The 10,708-nt window shown below is 44.9% G+C and overlaps 1 protein-coding gene across 2 annotated transcripts; it reads right to left on the bottom strand.

Annotated features, from left to right (window-relative positions):
- Positions 1 to 549: 549 nt before the first annotated feature.
- Positions 550 to 4,986, bottom strand: LOC129830548 (zona pellucida sperm-binding protein 3-like). Of its 2 annotated transcripts, none has more exons than XM_055893118.1 (11): positions 4,502 to 4,986; positions 4,306 to 4,421; positions 4,113 to 4,216; positions 3,031 to 3,208; positions 2,727 to 2,844; positions 2,500 to 2,585; positions 2,182 to 2,378; positions 1,834 to 2,010; positions 1,145 to 1,279; positions 948 to 1,070; positions 550 to 811 (listed from the first exon to the last, which is right to left on the bottom strand). In XM_055893118.1, the coding sequence occupies exons 1-10, from the start codon at positions 4,922 to 4,924 to the stop codon at positions 952 to 954; spliced, it is 1,653 nt and encodes a 550-aa protein (XP_055749093.1). In that variant the 5' UTR covers positions 4,925 to 4,986; the 3' UTR covers positions 550 to 811; positions 948 to 951. The 2 variants fall into 2 exon arrangements, with proteins under 2 accessions (XP_055749093.1, XP_055749095.1); XM_055893120.1 differs by having other exon boundaries at positions 721 to 741.
- Positions 4,987 to 10,708: the final 5,722 nt, after the last annotated feature.

Here is a 10,708-nt window from a genome sequence, read left to right as displayed (position 1 = left end):
CATTCCCATTGACTGAGGCTAGGCGTACACCACACTAAACCCAAACACTTGGGTTTTAGCACTAAATGATCCTTCTGGATAATAATGGAAGTCTTCCAAAAAACAAAGGGGCGGTTTAAGGGAAAGGACCAGTTAGAAATGCCAGTGCCGATTTCTGGTTCCAGTCCACCAGTGGAGGTTGAGGGAAGAACGGTCCAAATGGCAAACACTTGGAAACCATGGGTTTGATACCATTCCACTGCAGTTACCACAATCCCCAATTAAGGGGCCACCAACCTCCTGTGCAGTCCACCCATTCCTCAGACCCTTTATAGCCAGAGTTCACATTGCAAGCCCAATAGCTTACATGCTCAATCAGGAACCTTGGGACAGAGTCACATTAAGCCAGGATGTGATGTCTGGCTCCACAAACACCAATACAGACCAAAGACTAAGCTAGGAAATGTCAGTTGGCAGCAACAGGCACTCACTTTTTTAACAAGTGAAGGAAATATTTCAGATTACTCTAGCATGTAGTGCATAATGGTGAAGACAGAAAGTCAGTCTAAGTAGAATTAAATCATTTATTTTTCAAAGAGATTAACAGGCATCTCTTGAGATATCGTCTGTGTTGTGGTAGTCCCATCACTGGTTGAGTTCGCCAGGAGCAGATGTGGTGCTTATGTCACTTTGTTGTAGGGTCATCCTCCTTGTGTGCTGGGACATCAGGACCGGCATAAACCTCGGTGAGTTGGTGTGCTGCTGCTTGGAGCAAGGATATTAGGGGCCACCACGACAACAGCGCCTTCCAATTCTAGAAATGTGAAGTGGACTGGGAACATATCCCTTCTTTATGAAACCACATCAAAAGCTCTGAAGTCAGAGGCAGATATTTAAAAGTGATTCTGGCAATTGCCATGTTCCTGTTTTTTCCCTCTAAAATAGCAGTACCATCATCCTATACATACCCTTTCAGTAGGTTCCAATCTCATACTGATTCTCAGTCAGACCCTCTTTCTCTGTGGTAACCTCAAGGTCTCCAATGGGCTCAGGTGTAGGAATCAACTCAGGGTCTGGGGTGGCCTCCAGCTCTGAGAACAGACTATTTAGCACAGAGCCTACATGCCATTATCATACATGCAAAACAGTAACGTACTGTCATTACCTCTTTGGGCGATTAGTTCTTTCCGCCTGATGAAGCCATCATATGTTGCAGAGCTAACGAGACCGTGCTTGTTGTTGGGTCCGACCCTCGGACCCAAGGGACTAGCCGCATTTTGGGATTGGGCGAAATAAGGTCCTGGAATTAAATGTAACAGATTAACACAGCCAGTATTGGCAGAATTGCTAGCCTATAGGGATAGGAAAAGACAGGTGTCCGAAGTGGCACCCGATGACCTATAGAGTGCACTACTTTTGACCAGTACATCATGGTCTGGGCTATAGTCTAGACATCCTGGTTGCCTCCCACACATTATATAAACTGGCTTTACACTTCTGTACGTACTAGAATGCGAGTTAGGCAGACTTAGTTGCTCTATGCCAATGTCACTACCTTATCCGCTTGAATACATACAAAATAGCTAGCAAGATGATCAGTTATTTTTAATGAGCACATCATGCCATTGGCTAGTTTTCCTCAACTACCTACACTAAAACCACTGCAAAGGTATTCCCTACAAAATGTGGTTTCAAATCATGACGTTCTGCTATGTCTGCCTCGTCTGCCTTGTTGGGTGAAGTTGCCAAACGAGTCAGTCATTGAAACCAGACCCGAGTCACTGCTGTTGCCTAGGGTTGGGTTATCAAGACAACCTGATCAAAGGTAGTGCACTACATAAGGATTAAGATTACCTCTCTTGTAGTCCATGCCACTCACACGACTGCCAGGTGATACGGGCTTCCTGTCCCCTGTTGAGGCAGGGAAGCCAGGTTTATCGATACCTCCACTCATCCGTGGAGATACAGGTGTACTCTTCTGTTTACTTGGGAGGACCATCATGGGGCCCAAAGTAGTATCCTGGTCCCATACTAAAAGGACAACACATTAATTAAACGCATGCAGGCACACACATTTGCAGTCAAAACACTCAATTAGTCTTCCCTCAATTTCCATCTCAACCATATTGGAGAAAGTCCCGCCCCTGCAATGTGTTTTGAGAAGTTGGTGATGGAATAGAGGGATTAAGATGTCAAATACACCTTTCTTGGCTTTCATCCCAATACTCCAATTGTCACCAGAGGCTGGGGCTTTGTTGTGGTCGACATGAGGTTCAAGTTGGCTACCACCTAGTCTTGGACTGAGGGGACGTTGTGCTGGAGCTTGATCAACCCCCTTCTGTCTACTCAGGCTTGTACAACGCCCACATAGCAAATCATTCTCATCAGCAGACCTCCATCTGAAATGTATGAAAGATCTACTCATGGACCAAGAACACACCACTTTAAAAAATATATGGTTATTCCAGTGAATAGGTCACAGCCCAGTAACAGTAGCTAAGGAAATGTGACTTATCCCACCTGCCATCAATGAAGGAGCATGCCTTGTTGCTAGGCTCTGCATGGTTCATGACAGGGACTGCCATAAGGTGGCAGGTGATGTACAGCTGTAAAAAACAGGATAAGCAAAACAAAGATGCAGAATCACAGCCTACATAATGTCTGTAAATGTTACTGTAGAACCATTTAACTACAGTACCCATAGCCTCTACAACATCTGTTCTTTTTAAAAAAAATACCACCCTCACCTCTGCCCTGTCCTCCTGGTAGAACCTAAAGGCATCAATGTGGAACCCGAGCTTGTTGTCCTGGGTTCTACGCATGAAACCAGAGCGGGAACCAGGCAGCTGGGAATCCGTCAAGCACCTGGAGGGAGATAATATTAAAATACATATTGGGGCATTGTCCTTAGTAACCAATTAAGTCTCAAAGACGCCACCAAGCACCAGTTGACTACTTTAAAAATGGTGGAAGCCCTCAAACGGCATATTCTATTGTTCTCTACGGGCCAGCCGGAGAATAGTCTTCTAAGCCATTTCCTCCCCTGCTTACCCATCACTCTTAATGAAGACATATCTGGGGACAGAGTTGCTATCAGGGTCCAGTGTGGCCACGCAGCTGCTAACAAAGACCCTGAGCCTGGTGTGGTGAGCAACCCTGACAGACGCCTCAATGTTGATGGGATCACCCAGGAAGTAGACTCCAGAAACCCGCTCATAGAGCCAGTCACCTGGAAAGGAAATGGTAGTAAAGACAGGATATCCAATAATGAACTAATGGAGCCTAACAATACTCCTTATAGCCCAAGGACCATCTGTTTAGATGCGAATTGGCCCTGGCAGCTAAAACATCTATTGCAGTGTAGTTCAAGAAACAAAGCCCTCTTTCATATCACTTCACAAGCGCAACACTTACTCTACCCCATTTAGTTGTAGCCGACAGTATTTCAGCGACACCACGTTTGTGGGGTCAATCTTCCGTTTATACACAGGTATTTGAAGACAGATAACTAATTAGCACAAGTACGCCTCTCTCTTCTGTATGTTAACAAGCACTGTCACATGGAACTACACCCGTGTGGGAACCCTATAAAACGTGTAGTAATTGATCTTTTTTGAAAATGTATCGCTGTTATGAAAAACTGTACTGCAAGTGATGCATTTTAAAGTTACGAACGCGAGTCGCTATAAAAACTACCCCGGCCAGAACATTGTCAATAGTCACTCAACTAGTGAGCATCAAATAATGGATAAAAGGGGTTTGTTAACAGCGCCATGTTTTAGTAGGCAAACTGTATAACGTTGCAGATAGAAGTAAACCCCAATAACAGTTGTCTGATGTGATTCCGTATTTTGCATGTCAGAGGGGCATTTGTGCTACATAGTACATTTATATCTGCCTGCGGCTATGGATCCCTGACCTGTTCACTGGACGTGCTACCTGTCCCAGACCGGCTGTTTTCAACTCGAGACAGCAGGAGCGGTAGAGATACTCTTAATGATTTATATCTGAACATTCAATTCACGGGTTTTACCTAGCTTCTGGGAGAGCGCCATTATATCCTTGTGATTGACTATCTGAATGTTCAACAAAATTGTACCCTGCAAAATGCAGCCCAGGATTAATATACCCACTTGTCATAAGCTTCAATGAGAACTGCAGGGTGTCTTCAGCAGGCACTGTGGCGGTGAAAGGGATCCAGGTCGGCTGGAGAGGAGAGCTGTCCAAACTGTACTTCCTGAAACAGAAAGTACAGACCGGTAAATACACCAATAGGTCAACGCAGGATTCCTATGATCGTCATACAACAGTATAGCCTAAACTCACCTTTCATAATGACACTCAATTGGGATTACAGCACCAGCCATTCGAATAACGGCATCTGGTGTGGTTCTGGGCGTATATCTGAGGAGGTTTGTGTAGATCAATGAGTCTTCGTTCATCTGTGGAGTCACAAAGCAGCATTTAAGAGAAGGTTGTTTCAAGAAGTCAACTACTGAATACAAATATATAAATATATTACCAGGTACTTGGTTCCACAGTCTAAAAGTGGTGCAAATATTCTGTACTCATCACCGGCTGCTGACGCTGTAGCCCTACAGTTGTCTTGGTCTTGGTACTGTTCAACTCCAAGTCGCAGGTCATCCACGTCGATTAGATTACCGAGTTTAAACAGATCAGCCTTCACGACTATCTCCATGTAGTCTGAATGGCACGTCACAGCGACAGTTTCTACTCTAACTGGCCTTGAAACTGTTTGTTGGAGTGGAGGCTGTTTAAAGTGTGTCAAATTGTCAAATTGTGGTGTTCGCCTTGGAAGTTGTTGCCATGTGTCAGTGCTATAAGTATATGACAAAGCAGGAGAGACTAAGACGTTTTCCACAAGTAAAAACCAAACCAGTTGCTTGAACAATAACCTGAGCGTGTTTGCCATCATGAGTCCCATGCCAACAACTAATGTGACTCTGTAGGTTAGAGGACAGCGTGCCTCTGCTATGCTACAATAGATGAAACTGAGGTAGCTCTTAACAACCAACCAGGCTGCACACCTGGGCTGGATTACGCCCTAATTGGGCCTTGCATCTGATTAGTCAAGATCTTTAATTGGCACGCATGTTCAAATCAAATCACATTTTATTTGTCACATACAAATGGTTAGCAGATGTTAATGCGAGTGTAGCGAAATGCTTGTGCTTCTGGTTCCGACAGTGCAGTAATATCTAACAAGTAATCTAACAGTTCCCCGACAACTACAACTAATACACACAAATCTCAAAGGGGTGAATGAGAATATGTACATATAAATATAAGGATGAACGATGGCCAAGCGGCATAGGCAAGGTGCAACAGATGGTATAAAATACAGTACATAAATATGATATGAGTAATGTAAGATATGTAAACATTATTAAGTGGCATTGTTTAAAGTGGCTAGTGATACATTACATCAAGATGGCAAGATGCAGTAGATGGTATAGAGTACAGTATATACATATGAGATGAGTAATGTAGGGTATGAAAACATTATATGAAGTGGCATTGTTTTAAAGTGGCTAGTGATACATTACATCAAGATGGCAAGATGCAGTAGATGGTATAGCGTACAGTATATACATATGAGATGAGTAATGTAGGGTATGAGAACATTATATAAAGTGTCATTGTTTAAAGTGGCTCGTGATACATTTAAGTAAGGTAAGGTTCTGTTTTGGGACCACTATTGTTTTCACTATATATTTTACCTCTTGGGGATGTCATTCGAAAACATAATGTTAACTTTCACTGCTATACGGATGACACACAGCTGTACATTTCAATGAAACATGGTGAAGCCCCAAAATTGCCCTCGCTAGAAGCCTGTGTTTCAGACATAAGGAAGTGGATGGCTGCAAACGTTCTACTTTTAAACCCGGACAAAACAGAGATGCTTGTTCTAGGTCCCAAGAATCTGTTGAATCTGACAATTAATCTTGATGGTTGTAAAGTCGTCTCAAATAAAACTGTGAAGGACCTCTTTATTTATTTATTTATTTATTTAACCTTTATTTAACCAGGTAGGCAAATTGAGAACACGTTCTCATTTACAATTGCGACCTGGCCAAGATAAAGCAAAGCAGTTCGACACATACAACAACACATAGTTACACATGGAGTAAAAACAAACATATAGTCAATAATACAGTGAAAAAAATAAAAAAAATAAGTCTATATACAATGTGAGCAAGTGAGGTGAGATAAGGGAGGTGAAGGCAAACAGATATATGTATAAATAAATAAAAATATAAAAAGGCCATGGAGGCGAAGTGAGTACAACACAGCAAGTAAAATAAAAACAAAAAAAAACACTGGAATGGTTGGTTTGCATTGGAAGAAAGTGCAAAGTAGAGACAGAAATCATGAGGTGCAAAGGAGCAAAATAAATTAATAAATAAATACAGTAGGTAAAGAGGTAGTTGTTTGGGCTAAATTGTAGATGGGTTATGTACAGGTGCAGTAATCTATGAGCTGCTCTGACAGCTGGTGCTTAAAGCTAGTGAGGGAGATAGGTGTTTCCAGTTTCAGAGATTTTTGTAGTTCGTTCCAGTCATTGGCAGCAGAGAACTGGAAGGAGAGGCGTCCAAAGGAAGAATTGGTTTTGGGGGTGACTAGAGAGATATACCTGCTGGAGCGCGTGCTACGGGTAGGTGCTGCTATGGTGACCAGCGAGCTGAGATAAGGGGGGACTTTACCTAGCAGGGTCTTGTAGATGACCTGGAACCAGTGGGTTTGGCGACGAGTATGAAGCGAGGGCCAGCCAACGAGAGTGTACAGGTCGCAGTGGTGGGTAGTATATGGGGCTTTGGTGACAAAACGGATGGCACTGTGATAGACTGCATCCAATTTATTGAGTAGGGTTTTGGAGGCTATTTTGTAAATGACATCACCGAAGTCGAGGATTGGTAGGATGGTCAGTTTTACAAGGGTATGTTTGGCAGCATGAGTAAAGGATGCTTTGTTGCGGAATAGGAAGCCAATTCTAGATTTGACTTTGGATTGGAGATGTTTGATGTGGGTCTGGAAGGAGAGTTTACAGTCTAACCAGACACCTAGGTATTTGTAGTTGTCCACATATTCTAAGTCAGAGCCGTCCCAAGTAGTGATGTTGGACAGGCGGGCAGGAGCAGGCAGCGATCGGTTGAAGAGCATGCATTTGGTTTTACTTGTATTTAAGAGCAGTTGGAGGCCACGGAAGGAGAGTTGTATGGCATTGAAGCTCGCCTGGAGGGTTGTTAACACAGTGTCAAAAGAAGGGCCAGAAGTATACAGAATAGTGTCGTCTGCGTAGAGGTGGATCAGAGAATCACCAGCAGCAAGAGCGACATCATTGATGTAAACAGAGAAGAGAGTCGGTCCAAGAATTGAACCCTGTGGCACCCCCATAGAGACTGCCAGAGGCCCGGACAACAGACCCTCCGATTTGACACACTGAACTCTATCAGAGAAGTAGTTGGTGAACCAGGCGAGGCAATCATTAGAGAAACCAAGGCTGTCGAGTCTGCCAATGAGGATGTGGTGATTGACAGAGTCAAAAGCCTTGGCCAGGTCAATGAATACGGCTGCACAGTATTGTTTCCTATCGATGGCGGTTACGATATCGTTTATGACCTTGAGCGTGGCTGAGGTGCACCCATGACCAGCTCTGAAACCAGATTGCATAGCGGAGAAGGTGTGGTGTGATTCGAAATGGTCGGTAATCTGTTTGTTGACTTGGCTTTCGAAGACCTTAGAAAGGCAGGGTAGGATAGATATAGGTCTGTAGCAGTTAGGGTCAAGGGTGTCCCCCCTTTGAAGAGGGGGATAACCGCAGCTGCTTTCCAATCTTTGAGGATCTCAGACGACACGAAAGAGAGGTTGAAGAGGCTAGTAATAGGGGTGGCAACAATTTAAGCAGATAGTTTTAGAAAGAAAGGGTCCAGATTATCTAGCCCGGCTGATTTGTAAGGGTCCAGATTTTGCAGCTCATTAAGAACATCAGCTGACTGTATTTGGGAGAAAGAGAAATGGGGAAGGCTTGGGCGAGTAGCAGAGGGGAGGGCAGTGCTGTTGTCCGGGGTAGGGGTAGCCAGGTGGAAAGCATGGCCAGCCGTAGAAAAATGCTTATTGAAATTCTCAATTATAGTGGATTTGTCGGTGGTGACAGTGTTTCCTATCTTCAGGGCGGTTGGAAGCTGGGAGGAGGTGTTCTTATTCTCCATGGACTTTACGGTGTCCCAGAACTTTTTTGAATTTGTGTTGCAGGAAGCAAATTTCTGCTTGAAAAAGCTAGCCTTGGCTGTTCTAACTGCCTGTGTATATTGGTTTCTGGCTTCCCTGAAAAGTTGCATATCACGGGGGCTGTTCGATGCTAATGCAGAACGCCATAGGATGTTTTTCTGTTGGTTAAGGGCAGTCAGGTCAGGAGAGAACCAAGGGCTATATCTGTTCCTGGTTCTAAATTTCTTGAATGGGGCATGCTTATTCAAGATGGTGAGGAAGGCATTTTAAAAAAAATGACCAGGCATCCTCTACTGACGGGATGAGATCAATATCCTTCCAGGATACCCCGGCCAGGTCAATTAGGAAGGCCTGCTCGCTGAAGTGTTTCAGGGAGCGTTTGACAGTGATGAGTGGAGGTCGTTTGACCGCTGACCCATTACGGATGCAGGCAATGAGGCAGTGATCGCTGAGATCTTGGTTAAAAACAGCAGAGGTGTATTTGGAGGGCAAGTTTGTTAGGATGATATCTATGAGGGTACCCGTGTTTACGGAATTGGGGTGGTACCTGGTAGATTCATTAATAATTTGTGTGAGATTGAGGGCATCACGCTTAGATTGTAGGGTGGCTGGGGTGTTGAGCATGTTCAAATTTAGGTCGCCTAGCAGCACGAGCTCTGAAGATAGATGGGGGGCAATCAGTTCACATATAGTGTCCAGAGCACAGCTGGGGGCAGAGGGTGGTCTATAGCAGGCGGCAACGGTGAGAGACTTGTTTTTAGAGAGGTGGATTTTTAAAAGTAGAAGTTCAAATTGTTTGGGAACAGACCTGGATAGTATAACAGAACTCTGCAGGCAGTCTTTGCAGTAGATTGCAACACCGCCCCCTTTGGCCGTTCTATCTTGTCTGAAAATATTGTAATTGGGGATAAAAATGTCAGAATTTTTGGTGGTCTTTCTAAGCCAGGATTCAGACACGGCTAAAACATCCGGGTTGGTAGAGTGTGCTAAAGCAGTGAACAAAACAAACTTAGGGAGGAGGCTCCTAATGTTAACATGCATGAAGCCAAGGCTATTACGGCGTTACTCTGGACCCTGATCTCTCTTTTGACGAACATATCAAGAAAGGACAGCTTTTTTCCATCTACGTAACATTGCAAAAATACGGCTGCTAGAATCCTGACTAGAACCAAAACATTTGATCATATTACTCCAGTGCTAGCCTCCCTACACTGGCTTCCTGTTAAGACAAGGGCTGATTTCAAGGTTTTACTGCTAACCTACATAGCATGGGCTTGCTCCTACCTATCTTTCCGATTTGGTCCTGCCGTACATACCTACACATACGCTACGGTCACAAGACGCAGGCCTCCTAATTGTCCCTAGAATTTCTAAACAAACAGCTGGAGGCAGGGCTTTCTCCTGCAGAGCTCCATTTTAATGGAATGGTCTGCCTACCCATGTGAGAGACGCAGACTCGGTCTCAACCTTTAAGTCTTTACTGAAGACTCATCTCTTCAGTGGGTCATATGATTGAGTGTACTCTGGCCCAGGAGTGTGAAGGTGAACGGAAAGGCTCTGGAGCAACGAACCGCCCTTGCTGTCTCTACCTGGCCGGTTCCCCTCTCTCCACTGGGATTCTCTGCCTCTAACCCTATTACAGGGGCTGAGTCACTGGCTTACTGGTGCTCTTCCATGCCGTCCCTAGGAGGGGTGCGTCACTTGAGTGGGTTGAGTCACTGACGTGGTCTTCCTGTCTGGGTTGGCACCCCCCCTTGGGTTGTGCCGTGGCGGGGATCTTTGTGGGCTTTACTCGGCCTTGTCTCAGGATGGTAAGTTGGTGGTTGAAGATATCCCTCTAGTGGTGTGGTGGCTGTGCTTTAGCAAAGTGGGTGGGGTTATATCCTGCCTGTTTGGCCCTGTCCGGGGGTATCATCGGATGGGGCCACAGTGTCTCCTGACCCCTCCTGTCTCAGCCTCCAGTATTTATGCTGCAGTAATTTATGTGTCCGGGGGTATTTCTCCTGTCTTATCCGGTGTCCTGTGTGAATTTAAGTATGCTCTCTCTATTTCTCTCTTTCTTTCTCTCGGAGGACCTGAGCCCTAGGACCATGCCTCCGGACTACTCGGCATGATGACTCCATGCTATCCCCAGTCCATCTGGCCGTGCTGCTGCTCCAGTTTCAACTGTTCTGCCTGCGGCTATGGAACCCTGACCTGTTCACCGGACGTGCTACCTGTCCCAGACCTGCTGTTTTCAACTCTCTAGAAACAGCAGGAGTGGTAGAGATACTCTCAATGATTGGCTATGAAAAGCCAACTGACATTTACTCCTGAGGTGCTGACTTGTTGCACCCTCGACAACTACTGTGATTATTATTATTTGACCATGCTGGTCATTTATGAACATTTGAACATCTTGGCCATAATCTGTTATAATCTCCACCCGGGACAGCCAGAAGAGGACTGGCCACCCCTCATAGCCTGGTTCCTCTCT

This window comes from Salvelinus fontinalis, chromosome 32 (assembly GCF_029448725.1).
Source record: "Salvelinus fontinalis isolate EN_2023a chromosome 32, ASM2944872v1, whole genome shotgun sequence".
Lineage (NCBI taxonomy): Eukaryota > Metazoa > Chordata > Actinopteri > Salmoniformes > Salmonidae > Salvelinus > Salvelinus fontinalis.
This window is presented reverse-complemented; position numbering and strand designations above follow the sequence as displayed.